Source organism: Prunus persica, chromosome G5 (assembly GCF_000346465.2).
Source record: "Prunus persica cultivar Lovell chromosome G5, Prunus_persica_NCBIv2, whole genome shotgun sequence".
Taxonomy (NCBI): domain Eukaryota; kingdom Viridiplantae; phylum Streptophyta; class Magnoliopsida; order Rosales; family Rosaceae; genus Prunus; species Prunus persica.
Window position 1 is genome coordinate 17,673,062 of NC_034013.1, and position 19,699 is coordinate 17,692,760.

The window sequence follows — 19,699 nt, forward strand, 5'->3', positions numbered from 1 at the left end:
TGATGTGCCTTATATGTGCACACCTGCATCCATCTAGCACGAGGCCTTTTGAGAGCTCACTGGCTTCGGAGTCATGGGAACTCCGAAGTTAAGCGAGTTGGAGGCTAAAGCAATCCCAGGATGGGTGACCCACTAGGAAGTTGCTCGTGAGTTCTCAGAAACAAAACAGTGAGGGCAGAGAGGGGGGCCCAAAGCGGACAATATCGTACTACGGCGGAGCTGATCCCGGGGTGTGACAATTTGGTATCAGAGCCACTTTGCCGTGTGGTGCCAGTGTGCCGACAAGAACGTCGGGCCCTTAAGGAGGGTGGATTGCAAGATCCCACATCAAACCAACGGAGAGGGAGTGATGTGCCTTATATGTGCACACTCGCATCCATCTAGTACGAGGCCTTTTGGAAGCTCATTAGTTTCGGAGTCATGGGAACTCCGAAGTTAAGCGAGTTGGGGGCTAGAGCAATCCCATGATGGGTGATCCACTGGGAAGTTGCTCGTGAGCTCCTAGAAACAAAACCATGAGGGCAGAGAGGGGGGCCTAAAGCGGGCAATATCGTCCTACGGTGGAGTTGATCCCGGGATGTGACACATCATGTGGTATATCCGAAACATACAAAAATTTCTCCAAAAGACGGATCATGGCCATTTCGCAATATGAAGGATATAGAATGTCCTTTATACCCTGGTAGGCTACGAAGAAAAGCAAGGGCACTAATTTTTTTTTTTGCAGTCACTCAAATTTAGCGATCTTGTAAATTTTTAATCTGTGTTTGGAGTGGTCCTTCTTAGTAAATTTAGGTTTTAGTCACAAAAAACTTTCATTTTCGAAAAAAGCCAAATTTTTTTCAAAATAAACAGAAAAATCCTTCAACTTTCAAACTAAAGACATGCAAATGTAAAAGATTCTCTAAGAAATTCAAAAATAAATAAGAGTATTTTTGTCCAGTTTGGCTTCTTTTCAAAATATTTCTCTATCTTTTGGTTTTTTCCAAAATATCCCCTTTTTTCTTCTGTCGTGTTCCTAACCAAACACAACCTTGTTTTCTCAGAGTTAAACTGGACCAGGTACAATTGGAATTGGATGCATCACGTTTCGTGAGGGAGGGACCCACATGCATGGTGTTAAAAATGTCACGGCGAACAATTTTCCGCGAGAGAGAGGGACCACGCAGTGAAATTGGAAATTGGAAATTGGAAGGGTCAAAATTCAAGACTGAACACCAAAGAGAGGAAAGTAATGGTGTTAAAATTGCAGCCACACAGTTTTCCTATTCAAAGAGAAAGAGCCCAAACACTTTTATGGATTGATATCTCAGCCACAAGCATAGAGCTTTTTCCCTTTTCTCAGGCCGCAAGCCAAGAAGCCAAGCCCAGTACAATTTCATGGGAACAGTCTTAGACTCCCATTTCTTAGCTCTCACGGCCATTGTCACTGTAACTATGCTCTTATCTCTCTATCTCTTTATGGTTTTTTCTTTTTCCTTCTGGATTTCATTTCCTCTCTCGAAAGTTTTTAAATTTAGTGTTTTTTTGGTTTTTTTCTTCAAGGTGGGGTATCAGTTGTTGTTCTTCATAATCACTGCTCTTCTCAAGTTCGACAAAATCACTGACTTCGCCGGTATACTTCTCTCTGAATTTATTTCCTGAGAATTTGGTTGTTAATTTCATGGTGGCTCAATCAAAACGCAAGTCAACAAAAACAGAGAAATATCAATACTAATTGGAAAATCATTGGGTTGTTTGGTTGCCAAGAAATGCTTGCTCAGACATGATTGATATATTTATGACATCATTTGTATAATTTATTTACTTGCTGATTATGTTTTTCTTCTTTTTACAGGAAGTACAAATTTTGTTATACTTGCTATACTGACTTTGGTTGTCAAAGGCTCATGGCATTTTAGACAGGTATTATCTCTTCTGCATCGTCCTAGGAGAAAAATACGTTTGTTTTCTTCATCATAGTTCCCTTTTTTCATGTCAAATTTATTATGCCTAAGGTGTGTGTCACAGTATTGAGTTTGCAGCTCTTCTTTTTCAGGTAGTGTTGAGTTTGCTTGTGGTAATATGGGGTCTTCGCCTGGGACTGTTTCTATTGATGAGGTACATAATCAATGAAGCATTTGCATTGTATCATACATCTTGTTAATTTCTGTTTCTTCCTCTCACCTTCTCCTTTAAAGAATGGCAGGCTTGCTTGTGTGTTGATTCTATTTTGTGATTCTTTTGTGTTGCTTTTGTGTTTATCAAAATCCAATCATGATTTTCATACTCGTGCAATTTCCTGATCAGGATTTTGCAATGGGGAGAGGACCGACGTTTTGATGAAATGCGTAATAATATAGGAAAATTGGCAATTTTCTGGATATTTCAGGTTTTCTACCTTTCCCTGCTTCCGGATTTTGTTAGACCTAATTGTGTCCTGCTTGTTCTCTGAAGGACAAAGTTATTTGATTCTTGAAGCAACCTTATTTTTCTGCAGGCTGTCTGGGTATGGACTGTGAGTTTGCCTGTAACAGTTGTTAATGCAAGCAACAGAACACCATCGCTCCAAGCTCAGGACATAATTGGATGGATCATATGGTTTGTGGGTTTTGCAGTTGAAGCTACAGCTGATCAGCAAAAACTGACGTTCAAAAGTTCTCCACAAAATAGAGGAAAGTGGTGCAATGCCGGACTGTGGAAATACACTCGACATCCGAACTATTTTGGCGAGGTTAGTGTTGAAATGGCATTCAATGCCACAAACTTAGAATTGATGCTGCACTGAACCCGTTTCCAAAATGTTTTTTTTTTGGCATTCATGCTGTCAAATTTTGAATGGAACTTTGATAAATGTTGTGCTCAGATATTCCTTTGGTGGGGAGTGTTTGTGGCTTCCACACCTGTATTAAAAGGTGCAGAGTGGCTGGTGATTCTTGGACCAATCTTTCTCACATTGTTGCTTCTTTTCATCAGCGGCATACCGTTGCTTGAGGTTTGCTTCCTCTTTCTTCTGATGTTATTGCAAAATACATAGCACTTGAAGAGTTGCTAATGATGTCTGCTTGAACAATAACAGGAGTCTGCAGATAAGAAGTTTGGAAATGTGGGCGAATATAGGCTGTACAAAAGAACAACTAGGTTAACCTCAGGTTTCATTTTGGTATATGTCTGTTTTGAGTATGAATTGCAGTAACTGAGACCAACACATTCTGTTTCAGCCCTCTCATTCCGCTACCCCCGGTTATATACAAGAACTTGCCCTTGTGGTTCAAAGCAACTTTTCTCTTCGAATTTCCTCTCTACGGTCGTAATCTTCCTCGAGAAGAGCCAAACTGGTGAGTTTACAATCTGTTAGAAAGTATTATTTTCTCACCTAGCAAATTGTTCTAAATTTGTAAGACATTTGCCATCTGTGCAAGGTGTAGAACAAGCCGGGTAGAAGGAAGCGATGGATTGAAGATTGGCTAGCCTAGAACTTGATTCTTTTGTAATACTTGGAATTATCATAACTACAGTTGAATGGAATACGACTTTTTATTATTTATTATTTATTAACGTTTCAAGCTGCTACCGCAAGATTTTTATGCTAGCAATTGCTTTGTACCACTTCCAATATTTGTATTTAATGCTTAATTTTTCTATCGCCGTCCTTATGAGCAAGCAGAAAGAGAGTAACATAATACCAAGCTGTGAACATATATAAATTTTTAATCGTGTAAATAATACATGCCTTCCCTTTCAATTTCAGTTCATTGCCTGTATGTATTATTAGGTATGGGGGGGAAACTGCACAAATCCACCCCAGGTAACTGATACCTCTTAAAAGCTGAGGAAATGAACCAAAAAAATATATATATATTATTTAAAAACAAATTATATTATACTATACACCTGCAGTGTCATTAATGTTTTCCAAGGATATGGCAGCCCCAGATTTGATCTCATTTGAAGCTGGCGAATGGGACACAAGAATATAAATGACCCAGAAGTGAAGGCATACAAAGTAAATCAAGGCCCATAATTTTGCAGTCCAATTCCTCCTCAAAAACACTGCTCCGGCGAAGAAAATAGAATCCAATTGCTGAAGCGCTGAACCCAGGTGCTTCCTGCCTGAACGGATCCTGTCTTCAAACAAAGGTCTGCCTGATTCTATGTCCCTTGATGAGGAACCAGAAATTTCAGTCATTGACTTGCTTTCATCTAGCAACCTTGACACTGCCTGCAGGATGCATAGATTAAATTAGCCTCTCTCCTGCGCATAGATCCATCTTGCGCTTTAAAATTTCATCACGAAAGAGTTATCAGTAGAATCAACGTACCTCAATTCTGAACAGAAGAGTTGCTTTCTCCGAGGAAAGAGCCTCAACCTGGTTGAAGTAGAATCATAAATGACAGTTTCTCAAAAAATAAACCAGAGACTTTTTTTGAATATATTCTGGTTCTTTCCAGATATATACAAGTCAGTGATAAAGCCAAACCCATATATTTTATAATAGTCTTATATTTTTATGTGAACAGACAAAAACTTGAAGGAACCAAGGGAATTAAGAAAGATTTTGGAATCACAAACCTGGGCTTGTTTATGAATCAAATGGTCAGTCATCTGAGCAAGCCTTCTCTTGAGCTCAATTTCTACTTCTGTTGGCTCCTCTATCTCTTTCCTTGTCATTTCAATGTTTGCTTCCAGCTTCTGTGCCTGAAATGTAACAAGCGATTTCTTTTTTAATGGTTATGAGGGATCACAAGATTAAGGCAAGATATGAAAAATAAAAAATCACAACTTTCCAACAATATAATGAAATACTCTGACCTTATCTTGCAATCTCCCAACTTTATCAGTTACAAAAGCATATTCTGCCTCCAAAATCTCTCGTTCAAGTTCAACTCCTTTTGGAGCTGCTACTTTCTTTAAAGATATTTTTGCTTGATGAGCATCGGAGATCTTCCTCCTGAGTTCTACAGGAAGAAAAAAGAGTTTCAAAAAATGATAGACCAAGATCCCAGTAACACAACATTGAAATGTTCAGAATTTATGCAAATTATTCACTGCTTTACACCATATGCCATATATGAGGCCAATAAAGAAGTCAATAATTCGCTATCTACTATTGCCTGAACCAACTCTCAAGAAAACAATTGGTGCCATTAAATCTTTTATGTTCAGATTAGTTGTAAGTAATATCACATAAACTGAATATACTTTTTCAGAATAGGAAACATACCTTCGTGGTTCACTTCTTTTAACTCAACTTGCTGTCGAAGTTCTGCTACTCCATTAACCTAGACTCCCAAAAGAATGAAGGAAGAACAAGAAAAACATGTTAACAAGAGTCAAAAAGCACAAAAGTACTTGTGAGCTCTCAGCAGGTAAGGAAGTGCATCCAAGGCACTTAAAAGGCCAAAGAGCAGGGTTTCAAAAACCACAAAATTGAACTGGAAAAACAAGAAGGAATGGTTTAAGGACAAGCAGAAGCAGAACGTTTTTACAATATTATTTCATCCACTAATTTGAACCATCATAACAATTAAACCAACTGGACAATTATCTTTTGCTCAAAACTTCAATTGAAAAGGTTATCCGAGGTTCATTGTATCACACCAATCATCTGAATCAGGATATAGTCATACCTCTACTTCAAGATTCCATTGCACGGTGGCTAGGGATTTTGCAAGGTCAGCATTTGCAGCCTGCAACAAACTTTGACCTTTAGTGAAAACAAAGTGAACCTATATGTGAGCACTGACTAAAAAGTTCGAGAAGCAGGGAGCTTCTACTTCTAGATTTAGTGGAGAAAAACAATGAACTCAAAATGAAATAGAAAAGAATCTAAAATGCATAAGAAATCAGATGGAAAAAGGTTGTAGCACCTCCAGTTTAGCCAAACGTGCAAAGACTTCCATTCTAGTGTTATTATGTTTCTGCTTCTCTAAATCAGCAGCTTCCATGGTTTCCATCATAGTCATTTGCAGCTTGGAAGCCTGAAGCAGGAAAGTAGGTAAACTTAAGTAATAACATTTTATGCAAGAGGTAATGGCCTTAGATAAAACAAAATGGAAAGACAGGATTACTGCAGCCAATCTGGCAAGAATGATAAAAACAACAAAATCTCAGTAATCTTATTCTTACCTCTTGGGCTTGTTGTTTCACTTCCTCTTCAAGTATTTTCTCCAAGCTCTGCTTCTCTCCCTCTAATCTGGCAACAAGATTTTCCCTCTCTTTGATGGCCTCCACAGCTTTAGCTGCTGCTTTCTCAGCCAGAATCTTCTCCCTCTTCTTTCTTCTTTCCTCTTTCTCTCGCTCACTTTCAGAATCAGAACTTGAACCTGAGTCTGACTCAGAGCTCCCATCACTTACCGAAGTAAAACTTCTTTTTAAGTCCTCAGAGGTAGAACTTCTAGACGCTTCACTGGACTCATGATTACCTCTATCAGTACTTCTCAACCGATCACCCACATTCTCCCCTCCTATCTTCTTGTTAGAACCGCCATCGTTTTTCTTTACCGACTGTAAAGAACCCTCCAATGAAAGCTCCTTAGAATCAAAATGTCCACCATTTTCTTCATTTCCCTTGTCTTTTGTTTCTGCTGAAGTGATGAATCCCATATCCCTATAATCCAACCCTCGTCCTTCCAAAATCTTAACATCACTCTTCAATTCAACAGTTGGAGACCTTCGTGCTGAATCCGAAAAAGAAACGCCAGACTCCTCCCCATCACTTACTTTACCATTCGATTTACTTCCTTCCCCAACACTTGTTCTCCTCCCCGACTTCAGAACATTATTGCTCCCAGTCTTTTGATTCTTCTTAACCTCCAAAACAGACAAGCTGGAAGTGGAGCTGGCACTGCCCTGCCTCCTACCATCCTTCCTCAAACCACGAACCCCTGGGAAACCAATGCCACGACTGGTGGTGGAAGTAGTTGCCTGATTAGGTGCACTAAGGAGCTGAGTCCAGTCACCATCAGTAAGAGTAGGCTTAGGTTTCTGAGTTCCAACAATCTCTTTATCCCTATTAATAATAATATTATTATTATTCTTCTTCTTATCATCATCATTATTGTTACTGGTGTTATTAAGAATGTTGAAACTGGGATCGCTGGTTAATTTTCCACGATAATCACTGTTTTCTATGGTTTTCTTTTTCAACTGGTCCTTCAAAGGCACACTGCCTCCCGTTTTCGTCGGAGTGTCCACGTTCAAGTCGTCGGCGAGAGGCTTCTCGTTTTTCCGCAACGACTCTGCGGCTTGCTGGTCGATCTAAACCGTCCATTTCACAATCACACGCATATCACATTACTATTCCAAACAGATCGAATATTCAAAATAAATATATTTTTTAAAAACCTTTAATTGCAGATCGACTAGTTTGCAAGAGAAGGTATTTTGTTTGGATGAATAAGATGTAAATTTTGGCCTGATTTCGACTAAATTTCCATTTCTTCAAAAGAGAAATAGCCAATTTATTTAAAAGTAAAAATAAGATTGGGAGGAGAAGGAAGAGAATTGTACCTGTTGAAGGATAGTTTCAGCGGCCCTGAGTTTGGAGGAGATCCAGTTGGCCATGGTCGTGCTAATTTAGCTCTTTTTTTCTGGAGAGAGCTACTCGAGATGCATTTTTTATATTTGAAACGCAGCGTTTGATGTTGCAGACGATGAAGCAAGAAGAAGGAGGGGGGGAATGGGATGGGAACGACGCGAGTTGAAAGGAGGACGAAGGTGGAGGTGAAAACGCTCGAGTGACAGGCGGGTACACAGTATGAGTGAATGGGCTCGCCGTTTGATTTCGGTGATGAACAACCGGTTGCTTGTGGGTCCCGTAAGGGTTAATGGCTGTGATTATTAGAGGGAGGGAGACTTAACGCGCGTGTTCTACAACGACAACGACCAAAGAACGTCTAGTGCTTCCTGGGTTGTTTGGTTGCAGCTTATTGTCTACCCTGGTGGGTTCTAACACATTAACACAAATTTCACTTTTCTGTAAACAAAGAAAAAGGAGGATTTCACTAATAAATTCATTTTAGCATGACATAATATATTCTTATAAATACATTAAGAACAAATTAGAAAATGATAAGTGATTAATTTTGAATTTTTCTATCTAAATAAATTTTGTATGAATTTTTGTATAATATGTCATGCTAAAATAGGTTTTTGAATAAATATCTCAAAAAAAAAAAAAAAGAGGTTTGCATCTCTGAATGTAGATAGAGAGAAAATTTTCATCTTAGTTCTCTTTTCTGCTTTTAATTTTTCTTTTTCATTTATAAAATAATCTATAAAAGAAGTAGATACAAATTATAGAACACCAAAAAAAAGACAGCATATAAAAATTTAATATATTATAAACGTATAGCCGCGTGGCTATACTTTTAAAATATTCATATATTTAATTAATTACTATTTATTAAGTAATTTATGAAATCAGTAAAATATTGAAATACTAATTATTCATTAAAGAAATAATAATTGAAACATAATTCCTAATTAAATTAATTATAAAAAAACTAAGATATTACTTAAAATATTTGAATATATTTAAAGAGTACAGCCGCACGGCTATACTTTATTTAAAATATTTGTATAAATTTAAAAACTAAAGCCGCGCGGCTATACCGTTTAAACATTAATATATTTTATAAGTATCTTATGAAAGCAGCAGCCTATTGAGAAAGTCTTAAAACTAGAAAAGCACCCCTAAGAAAGTCTTAAACAGAAACTCCAACTTGAGGATTGGTTGTGGCATCAAACACCACAAAGCAAATGATTTCGAAACAACCCATAGCATAACAAACTGACTCATATTTGTGGAAGGATGGGCAAGAGCATCCTTCTTCATTATCTATTGTATCTTTTGTTACAGACATCAAAGCATTTCAATTATATAAGATAAAAATGAAAGCGATCTTAGCAATAAGGTCGTTCTATGCAATCCTTGGGTGATGTAAAGGCACTAACACGCATCAAACAAGTTCAATAATCAGCAAATGTCAATTTATCGTGTCTATCATAAAACACAAAAGACTTTATTAGAACCTTAGAAGTAAAAATCATCGGTCATAAGATCTAATGTGAATTTTATGCTTCTCATATACATAATAAGTAGCTCATTAACTAACTACGCAAATAGAGCTCATTGCCTAAGTTCATGCAATCACATATGTTACATGAACTTGGGTATGGGAGTTAGACGAGGGTTGATGCCCAAGTATGTCATGGTTTGTCTTTCTTCGAAGGTCTTCTATGCGTCTGTAATTCCTAGTGCCCCTTACCACTTACCTGTGTCATGTCTTTTTAACTTGACACGGGTATAAGCCCTCTTCACGAGCTCACCCAACCCAACAAGTAGAACCTAGAGGAGGTTCCTTTTAACATCCTCCTGGGCTCAAACGAGCACAACGAAACATAGACAAAGTCAAAGCCATTATATAAAGCCAATATAAATATAAAAAGCCCAAAAAGCAACCTCAGTTTTCAGCTCTTCTTTTATGATATTGAAGGAAAATATTTCTTTCCTTATTAGGTAGAAGTTGTATATTTATGTAAATATCAGTACGATTGTGTATAAGTGTTTCTTTTTGTGTTTTTTTATGAATTATTTTTACATATGTGTTAAACTATGATTTACATGAAAGATGAGTACTTCTTTACCGGGAAGGAGGCAAGTAATATCCCATATTAAAGGAACTCCTTAAGATTGAGGAGCAACTCTTCCTTACAATCAATGTTGTTTTGTCACGTGTTAAATTATTTTAATATTCTATTTTCTTTTTCGTTGAAACTTTGTCAATGTTATTAGAATTTGACAAGTGCCAAAACCGCATTGGTTTTAAAGAGAGTTTTAAGGAGGAGCTCCTCCTCAATTTTAAAGAGTCAAGTCGTGCTCCATATTAAATTGGTTACTGCTTAGTTTAGGAAAAAACTTAACACTTTAAAATTGAGGAAGAGCTCCTCCTCACAACAAATGGAGTTTTGACACTTATCAAGTTCCTTGAACTTTATTTTCTTTTGAATTTGTTTAACTTTATTTTCTTTTCAAATTTTACAAGTGTTATTATCTCATTTGTTGTGAATCCTCCTCAGTTTTTTAAGAAGCCAAGCCATGTTTGTTTAAAGAAACCATCCCATATATAATGTTTTATGTTTCTATTTTATATATATACATAGAGGCGCATTTTAAAAATAAGAAATGAAATTCACACGAGAATAATAATAATAATAATCAACCTCAAAACTCTTGTATACAAGAAGCTCCCTTGGAGTATAAATGGAGGAGCAATCTAATTGGAGCAACAATAATAACTAGGTTGTTTAGTAGCCGTAACTTCATGGTCATCAATGTGGATGGTTTGCTTTGCAGCATGAAGACTTGGACTTGGAATGGTTTCATCCAGTTTAGCTTCCAAAATTTTCTGGCTTGTGATTTGATGAATCTTAGAAATCATATCCAAAAACACTCGCTCAACATTCACATTCTCTAAAGCAGAGGTTTCCATGAAACACAGGCCCTCCGTCTCTGCAAAATTTTTGCCTTCTTCCTCGCTAACCTCTCTAGAGTGACTCAAATCCGATTTGTTACCAGCAAGAACAATAACCATGTCGGAATTACCATATTCACGAAGCTCCCACAACCATTTACTCACATTTTCGAATGATAGTTTCCGGGTTATGTCATACACTAGGATGGCACCAAGCGCCCCACGATAATATGAACTAGTGATTGCTCTAAATCTGCGTGCGTCAAAAGCTATGTAACATTAATATTCAATACAATAAGAGCATCTATATAATTATACCATGCACTTTGATTTTTTCTTATTTGACACTACAGTACTCATGATGATGTTGCAAATTTGGTGGTTTATAGTTCTGCTCAAGTGATTAGAGCAGTTATATAATTATGCATGCACTCGATGTTTGTGTTCGAATCTCTCCTCCTCTAATATAGCTTGTATTGAACAATACTCATAATATCTTGCTTTATCCTTTGTCTCTTGGCCTCACTTATTTTATCATGTTAAAAGGCGATACTTTTTCTTTAATTGCGGCATAAATTGTTGTGGTGCAATGAAAGGAACAATTATCTACCTCAAGAATCCAAGGTTGACAAAGCAGGAAAGTAGGGTTGAAATTAATTGATTATTATGCCTAGTATTAGTACAACAATCAGCCATTGTTTTAAGCTAAGTAGCACCTAATGATAATATTAATAGCGGTGGTTCGAGAACTGCTTTACAGTCATCAGTAGCAATAACGATAAAAACAGAGACGTCCCTAAGAAACAAATGAAGGAATCAGATAACAAACTTTAAGCTTTTTTGAGCTTTGTAATGTAGTAGACTCAAAGAAAGAAAAAGGAAGGAAAAAATTGAAATCAGTGTTTTAGGTAAAAGGTCGGGCCCCACCAGGGTGGAGTATTTTATTTAATTAGGATATAATTACAACTTTTGACTCTAATGGGACCAAATGATAAAAAAGAGAGGCACGGTTGAGGAGTAATGTTTCCTGTATCCATAATTTCATTCGGTTGCTTCAAAAGCTGGGAAACATAAAAACATCCATAAAGAAGAGAAAACAAAAACTTAAAAACAATATATGAATGTTTTGAAAATTGAGTAACATGACAAGTAGTAGTTCAACTTGTTGATCCAAGCAACACAACATAACACAACACAACACAACTGAAGTTATATGATGTTCTTTGGCACATGAATCATATGATCAAATGAAAAAAGATGATCAAACTTTAAGGAGGAGGAGGAGGAGGAGAAGAAGATGATGAGTACCTTTCTTGGCCTGCAGTGTCCCAAATTTGAGCCTTGATGAGTTTATCGCCCACTTTGATGTTCCGGTAAGCGAATTCGACTCCGATGGTGGGCTTGGAGTCTAAGCGGAATTCGTCTTTGGAAAATCTGGAAAGCAAATTGGATTTCCCAACACCAGAGTCCCCAATCAAAACTGCCTTAAACAGATAATCACACTCTTCATCAATTGAATCAGCCATCAACATTAAAACTTAAAACCAATAGCCGTCTATAATAAATATACAAGAAAACTTAAGCCAGTGATTTTGAAAGGGAAGGGAAGGGGCAAAGCAAATCAGAATTGGGGAAGAGCCGTGTTCAAATGTATAATATATACAAGTTGAAGTTATAAGCTATGAACAAGTCCAAATCGATAGCATGGGGGAGGGAGGGAGAGTAATGAAATGAAAGGCATTTGCTTTTGGAGGGTACTGAGTCCTTTACATGTGACAACAATGAAAAAGACATGATGGCTGCTCCCCTCATCTTGTCGAGTTTAGTGCGTCTAATTAACATATTACTACTAGGACCAAACTTAATCTACACCCCTAAGTTTTTTCTTCTTTTTTTTGGTCTCACATTACCAGCAAACTTAATCTAAGTTTTCTTCGACCAAAATTACCCCAGTGGGTAATTGGGGTAAAACATTTTTCACTTATAGTTTCAGTATTTTACTATTTTTTCGAGTTTAAATGACATTTTCTTATCGACATTTCTCTACTCTATTATTATAACACGCTGTAAGCTAATCACGGATCAGCTGCTGCTGTTGCTTTTGATCATGAATGTCAATGGCTGCCGAAAGCAGTTAGTATCTATCTTGTGATCTGATGCTTGTTAATAATTCCAAATCTTTCCTCTTTGAAAAACTAATATGAATTTCGCATGATTACAGGATACCTTGGCATTGGACCTCATAACATAATCACGTGACACCACAGGGTCAGGACTCAGGCGACAGCCCACATTAGCCCGGCCTCCGCTTACATTTCCGTTTACAGAAATGAGTTGAGTTGGGCTTAAAAATGAAGCGAATAAATTGTTTGGGCTTCAATTGAATTTTGCCAAAAATTTCACCATCACGGAATCTTTTCCCTCCTCTTCAGTTCAATCTGATCTAAAAAAATTAATTTTCACCTCTCGTCTTCACATAATTAATTGGGAAATTTTCCAATCCACCACAACCACCCAAAGTTATAATTTACTATTTAAACCTACCAAGTTATGGCTGGCTGGTGTCCAAAACTTTTGATAAGCATGTGGCAGACACCTCCAAATTAATGACCGAATTCGTCAATCGGATTCAGATTCAGATCAATCTTTTAGGTTAAAAAACAAATTTAGCCATATTATCTTGTCCGAAGAAATGAACTGAATTGTTGATGTTTAAAGAAAAGCCAAGTAACCATAACCTCTGCGGCTGCCTCCAATATTTTTCAGGACAGAGGACCACAAATGGTAGCCCTACCCTATGAAAATCAGCCAAATTTGCCTCAGCCGTTTGTTTTTTTTAATTTTTCAGGAACGAGGACCACATGTTATTTTCCTTAAAAGAGTAAGTTTGCCTTATTGCACTGCAAGCAACTGCAACCTCCACTTGCAAGCCAGCCCTACCCTTTCAACTACTCAACATTATGACAAACCTTTTAATTATATTTTTATTTACAAGCCATAATTTACTTTAAATTAATATAATTTATAGAAGGAAAGTCGAACTTGAATCGTGCAAGGAAGCATACTCACATTCTGATCAATTAGTTTAACCCGCATCTGCCCCTTCGATTATATTTTGGTAAAACTTTCTTAAACATGTTTTATAAACATTGGCGTTCCTCTTTTGCATAGGAATCATATAGTGCTTTGAAGTGTAAATAGCACTAGAAAATAGAAGCAAGTCTTTGATTTCTAAACCTTTTCTTTTCTTTTTGGGTCAAATCCTAACTCCTAAATTTAGCCAAATCGGCAGCCCAACCATGTTTGGAGACCACGTCTTTGCGTCCACGGCCAAAAATCACCATCACTATTTTCGAGAAGTTGTATAGTGAGTGAGGGCCTTAAACTTTCTTAACAGTTAGATCAAACTCGAATCAATTTAATCCAACGGTTAAAATATAGACGTACGACCTTCAATATAGAATTCTTGCAGTATTATCAGATCCATGTAATATTATCGTTGACTCGTCAACGCACGTTCCCATTGAGCCATTGGCGCATCTCCCCCCTCCCACTACACAAGCAGCTTCACCGCCCACCAGGGAGGGCCACCCACAAGCACAAACTTGTGCTCCTTCTCCACCGCCCAAAACTAATTCTTCTTACCAATGCTTCCTTAACATTATCGTCAAATTTGAACATACAAATCGAAATAAAATAAAACAAAACAGGTAGCGTCATAATATTTCATTAAGGGAGAGGATTTTCTCGCGAAACAAACAGAAAGCAAAGAAGATAAATTTTGCCTCCTTTCAAGTAGTGTGATTTTGAACAGCCCACAATATAATCACAGAAACTATATATAAAAGGAAAGGATGTGTTAGATCCTTTTTGCACATCCACTTGATCTAATATTGGTATATAAAAACCCTTTCCCAAAATTATTTTCCTAAATTTCAAAAGTCAACCCTAACTTTTAACTTTCACAGACGGGGGGGAAGAAGAGAGATGGAGATTCGGATCTAAGATCATAGACAAGAGACTACCATGTGCACTAGGCGTTGGTGTTGCTAACGGTACTGGCGTTGTTGCCCATCATCTTCTTGAACTCCTCGAAATTCACATTCCCATCGCCGTCAGCATCAACGGACTTGATCATCCGATTGCAATCTTCGAGGCTGCAAGTCATTTGGAGTTGATTGAGCACCATATGGAGCTCGTTGGCCGAGATGAGGCCGTTGCGGTCCTGGTCGTAGAGATCGAAGGCGTCGCGAAGCTCGGCTGCGTTGCCGTCCTTGGAGCCGGAGACCCAGAAGGCGTTGAACTCGTCGAGGCAAATGAAGCCGTCGCGGTCGGTGTCGAGATCGCCCATGACACGCTGAAGCTCATCGGCAGAGACGCTGGAGCCGAGGGCCTTGAGCACGTTGCCGAGCTCGGAGACGGAGATCTTGCCGTCACCATTGGCGTCGAAGCTTTTGAAGACTCTCTGAACCTCGTCGGTGACAACTGGCTTGGCGTCGACGGATTTTGGGGCTTGGGCTGGGCTTGGGGTTCCGTTGGTTGCCATGGCTACTTGTTTTGGTTCTGGTAATTTGGTGTATAGAGTTTTCAGAATTGAAGAGAGAATGGGGGAAGTGTCGGGTATATATAATATATTAATGGGAGCATGGGGAAGTTAGGAGGGAAGGGATTTTTTGGAGCCTCCAAAAAAAAAATACCGCCAAGAAAAGCGGGGAAAATTAGAGAGAAAAAGACAGCAAATAGAAATATTATTATTGTGGTAAAGAATTGCGAAGGTAAATTAAGCAAAAGGAATCTTATTTGGGATCAAATTTCAAAGTGATAACGCGGCATCTCTGAGGGGAGGAGGAGCTTTTCTACGATGACATTCTAATTTGAGGAATGGGTGGAATCAATGGGATTTTTGAGAGAATAGCGATAGGATTTTATTAATAAGAAGTGTAATTAGTATAAAAATTCGGCAATATTGTTAAAAATTAGGTAAATTTTTCTACACATATGGACTCAATGAGATTAAGTTCAAATCAATGGGCTCCAGAAACTTCCTTATTTCTGTTTGTTTTATCGACTCCTTTTCTCTCTCCCTCTTAAATGGGGATAGAGATGTATTTCTCCCTTTGCTGATGATATTAAGATTCTTTATATGGATTTTTCTTTTTTCCTTTAAAAAAAAAGAGTTAATTTCATGATGAGTCATGACTCGTAAAATAAGTGAATAAATTACACGTCTTCTTTAAATTAGTCATGTCACATGGGTAGGTGGTCGTAAAGCTCTCTCTCTCTCTCTCTCAGCAAACTAAAGTAAACGAATTATTTCGCGCGTGGACGCCAAGTGGTAGCGAAGTACACTCGGTTTGGACACGGTTTCAGTACTGCAAAAATAACAAGCAACCGCGTATTCTTTTGGTTTTGGGCCTTCCAAAATGTACGTACCCAATGAAAAAAAAGCAACACGTACCTGCCTTTGATGGTGGGCTCTATTGATAAAAAAAGAAAAAGAAGTTAAGGTATCAAGACTTTCCTTTTCTATTTTTGTATATTGACCAGGAGGCACGGAGTCTTTCTTTTTCTTTTTTGAGTAGTTGATGCTGGTGGTACGCAAAATAGGACGCTTTTTTTTAATTTTTTTAATTTATTATTTATGATGTTTCTTCTTTCAGTTTTCTCTTTTTGATGATACAAATGATAGTCTAAATTAATCTAATTTATGAAGAGCGGAACTCAAACTTAAATAGGGCATATTCACTGTTTTGACTAATTGACCTAACTCGCTTATACTTTCGGTACACTACACGAATGCTAGAACTCGAATTCAAAATCTTACCTAGGAGAATAATTGTTCCAAACTAGTACACCAGTGAGTCCTTTGACAATCCGTTCTCTATTTCAACAGTGTTTTGGCGGTCAGCTAGTTCATCTGCAGTTTCTTTAACCTTTTCAAATCACATTATGCCAACAAGATCCCATTATTTCTTCTTTGTTACTGCTCTCTTGTTTCAGATTTTCCCCACTTTCACGCATTTTCTTACTCACCTATGGCCCATTTATGAATTGCAAAGTTGAATCCTCAGCACAAAACTGTTTCCTCGCATTGCCATGTAACTTGTCAAGAATCCTCCATGTCACAGAATCTGGAGCCAGTCCATTTCTTCTCATCTCTTTTACAACTTCATACGCTTCTTTCTTCAAACCTAATTTACAAGCGGCATCAATCACAATGTTATAACTGTAAATATTTGGAGAGACCCCAGCATCTACTAGTTCGTAAAGGAAATGGCATGCCTCATCAAACTTTCCTGAATGGCAAATCCCTTTGATAATGGCTGCATATACAAAATTATCATGGATCTTTGAGGGCCAAATAACTTCATCCCAAAACCTCTTAGCCTCTTCTATTTGATCAGAGTCACACAACCCATCAATTATTATAGTGTAGGTGGTACTGTCAGCAGCCACACCATCACTTACCATAAGATTGAAAAGTTCCATTGCCTCTCTTGCTTGTTTATGCTTGAACAAACCACGAAGAACAGCATTATATGTGACGACATTCGGGCTAAAACCTTTCTCAGGCATTACATGGTGCAGTAGACCAAGTGCTTCTTCGGTTCTTCCAACATTCAATAAACCACTTATCATAGTTGTGAAGGTCACGACATCTGGGGCACAAAACTTTCCAGTCATCATATCATTTAGTACCTTTGAAGCGTCCTCAATTCTCCCCATCTTGCACAACCCATTGACAACTATGTTTAGGGTGATCACATCAGGCTGACATTGGGTCTGGAGCATAGAAACAAGTCCATTCAAAAGCTCAGTTGTGTTGTTCATAAGACATAGCGCTCTCAAATACATGTTATACATCCTAGTTCTGTCCACTCCTTCCTTACTCAACATATAATGAAGAACCTCCCTTGCCTTGTGGGGGTCTGATTCTTGGCAAAGACCTTCCACTAGAACCTTGTACGTGTACTCAGACGGAAAATAACCAAATTTAATTCCTTCCTCCAGCAGCTGATAAGCCCTCATACAACCTCCCTCTTTGCTTAGTCCATGTAAAATAGAATTATAGGACGTTAGCTTTGGAGCAAACCCTGCATTTCTCATGATGTAAACAATCCTTGACGCTCCGTGATGCCTTCCGGCTTTACAAAGCGAGTCTATCATTTGTCCATAAGCAAAGTCCTCATTCACACTCTTCCCTTGTGGCATGTCTTCCGCAATGCCAAACACTTCTTGAAAATACCCTTCTCTACACATAGAATCGATGAGACTTGCAAAAGCCGCAGATTTTACAGTCGTATCATCCTCACCTTTCATTATCTCCCAAAGTTTGCCCATCCATTCCTTGGCACGCCCAACGTCCCTCTTCCGAAGAACACCGCGAATCATCACGCTATACGTGAGGGAATTGGGCGCTACGCCCTTTTCACCCATTTCGTCGAACACCTTCTGGGCATCACCTAACTCGCCAATAAGACAGTAGCCATTAATCAAGGTAGTGTAAGAAACAGCGTTGGGACAATGCCCTTTACTGAGCATGTCAAAGAACACTCTGTGAGCCTCCCAGGGCCGCAAGAGCAAGCAAAGTTGATCCATCAAACGGTTGTAATTAATCAACGAGGGTACAAATTCAGGCTTAACATGACTCAAACGGTGAAGAAGACGCAATGTGGTATGTGGGGTTCGAGAATCGAGCAACCGAGCGACGATGACATTGCAAGTGCGCTCGTCGGGGACACAATCCGAAGCAATGGAGTGGGCAAAGCGGTGGTGGGCTTCCGCGAACCGATTGGAGTCGCAAAGAGCGTGAAGAATGCTGCTGAGGTTGAGGGAGTCAGGACGGTAGCCGAGAAGGCGGAGGCGGTCGAGTAGGTGAAGGGCTTGGTCGACGTTGCGGTGTGCGGTGCAGAGGGAGTGAATCTTTTTGGTCCAGTAAGACCTGTTGTCTATGCTTGTTTGGTCTTGGTCGCCGTCTTGTTGGTGGTGTTGTGGTTGTTGATGATGATGAGAGGGTTGGATGGGGTGTGTAAAGAGGAAAACAAGAGGGATGGTTATGGTTTTTGGGGTGATTTGTGTCTTGGTTGATGAGATATTTGTGAGGAACATTTCATGCTTGTAATATGTAGCATATGCTGTTGTTGAGTTATAAAACTCTCTCTCTAGTTGTCTTCTCTACCAGGCAAGAAAGAATGCGGGGGACAAACTACAGCACGTGAAAACACCGAAGAGTCTCTGATATTTGGGCCCAGAGAAACTATGGGCTCAGAGCTTGAAGCACAAAATCCCTTAAAGGGTTTGGGCTACAAACACTAGATTTGGGCATAGGCCTGGGTTTGGAGAAATATGCTCATCACGGAAACCTATTATGGGCTCGTTTAGGATTGCTTCTCTAAGAAGTACTTATATAACAAAAGCGCTTTATTATAAAGATGTTGAAATTTTCATAAAAAAATCAAAATGCTTTTTGAAAAAATACTTGAGAGTGCTTCCTGGAAAAGCACTTGGGAGTGCATCTCTAGAAAAAACTTCTATGACCCATAAGTTCTTTTAGATTTTTCTGTCAAATACTGTTATAAGGGTTTTTGGTTGTCAGAAAGCGCTTCCAGAAATACTTCCAAACAGACCTATAGTATCATAAGAGGAAAAAGATAAAAAGAATTAAGGCAATGAGACGGGAATAGGAAAGTTACACAGGCTTGGGTTTGCCCTTGTTTGTTTGGGGCAGTGTAGCATGGGAAGAATTGATATTTCATTTGGTTAATAATTGTACGGGTGACTGAATCCAAAGTGAAATGTCATAGGACGGCTCATGTCAGAATTTTATAATTATTGTTCTTGGAACTTTTCACAACATACACATAATGTTGTATTCCATATAAGATCAATAATTTTGTTGTTGCAACACTCACTCTGTAAATAATGCATAAAGAAAATTGAACAGAGCTCCACATGCCTCCCAACTCTACATGTTTTTACCAAAGTAAGTACCCATATAATATAATTATAATTGATATAATTATGCATGAATGAATGAATGGGGGAACATGAGGCCGAAAGAGAGTCAAAGATTTCCGCAAATATCGAAGGGTCCAATAATTCTGCTGCCCTGCCACGAGGGCCAAACACCCAGCTGTTTCCCTCCATCGTCCATTGTCCATTGTTATGAACTTATGTGCAGTGCAGAGGTTCTCTTCTCACGTGAATATCACATTCTTATTAATCTCCTGTCCTCACTCCT

General features: G+C 38.4%; 5 protein-coding genes across 6 annotated transcripts; 1 reads left to right on the forward strand and 4 right to left on the reverse strand.

Annotated features, from left to right (window-relative positions):
* LOC18777557 lies at positions 1,186 to 3,588 on the forward strand. Of its 2 annotated transcripts, none has more exons than XM_007209365.2 (10): positions 1,186 to 1,431; positions 1,546 to 1,615; positions 1,838 to 1,905; positions 2,039 to 2,100; positions 2,290 to 2,371; positions 2,480 to 2,713; positions 2,846 to 2,974; positions 3,059 to 3,120; positions 3,201 to 3,317; positions 3,408 to 3,588. In XM_007209365.2, coding segments are annotated over exons 1-10 (876 nt in total). In that variant the 5' UTR covers positions 1,186 to 1,380; the 3' UTR covers positions 3,409 to 3,588. The 2 variants fall into 2 exon arrangements, with proteins under 2 accessions (XP_007209427.1, XP_020419503.1); XM_020563914.1 differs by having other exon boundaries at positions 1,245 to 1,431; positions 3,402 to 3,588.
* Positions 3,665 to 7,903, reverse strand: LOC18776287 (golgin candidate 2). Its single transcript, XM_007210250.2, has 9 exons — positions 7,493 to 7,903; positions 6,110 to 7,240; positions 5,851 to 5,961; positions 5,611 to 5,670; positions 5,205 to 5,262; positions 4,793 to 4,938; positions 4,553 to 4,678; positions 4,302 to 4,349; positions 3,665 to 4,201 (listed from the first exon to the last, which is right to left on the reverse strand). The coding sequence occupies exons 1-9, from the start codon at positions 7,544 to 7,546 to the stop codon at positions 3,866 to 3,868; spliced, it is 2,070 nt and encodes a 689-aa protein (XP_007210312.1). The 5' UTR covers positions 7,547 to 7,903; the 3' UTR covers positions 3,665 to 3,865.
* LOC18777133 (ras-related protein RABA6a) lies at positions 10,164 to 12,287 on the reverse strand. Its single transcript, XM_007209506.2, has 2 exons — positions 11,767 to 12,287; positions 10,164 to 10,711 (listed from the first exon to the last, which is right to left on the reverse strand). The coding sequence occupies exons 1-2, from the start codon at positions 11,988 to 11,990 to the stop codon at positions 10,261 to 10,263; spliced, it is 675 nt and encodes a 224-aa protein (XP_007209568.1). The 5' UTR covers positions 11,991 to 12,287; the 3' UTR covers positions 10,164 to 10,260.
* On the reverse strand, positions 14,151 to 15,072 carry LOC18776420 (probable calcium-binding protein CML27). The gene has a single exon (XM_007209639.2). The coding sequence runs from the start codon at positions 15,002 to 15,004 to the stop codon at positions 14,492 to 14,494; it is 513 nt and encodes a 170-aa protein (XP_007209701.1). The 5' UTR covers positions 15,005 to 15,072; the 3' UTR covers positions 14,151 to 14,491.
* Positions 16,145 to 18,668, reverse strand: LOC18776539 (pentatricopeptide repeat-containing protein At3g18020). The gene has a single exon (XM_007208873.2). The coding sequence runs from the start codon at positions 18,565 to 18,567 to the stop codon at positions 16,492 to 16,494; it is 2,076 nt and encodes a 691-aa protein (XP_007208935.2). The 5' UTR covers positions 18,568 to 18,668; the 3' UTR covers positions 16,145 to 16,491.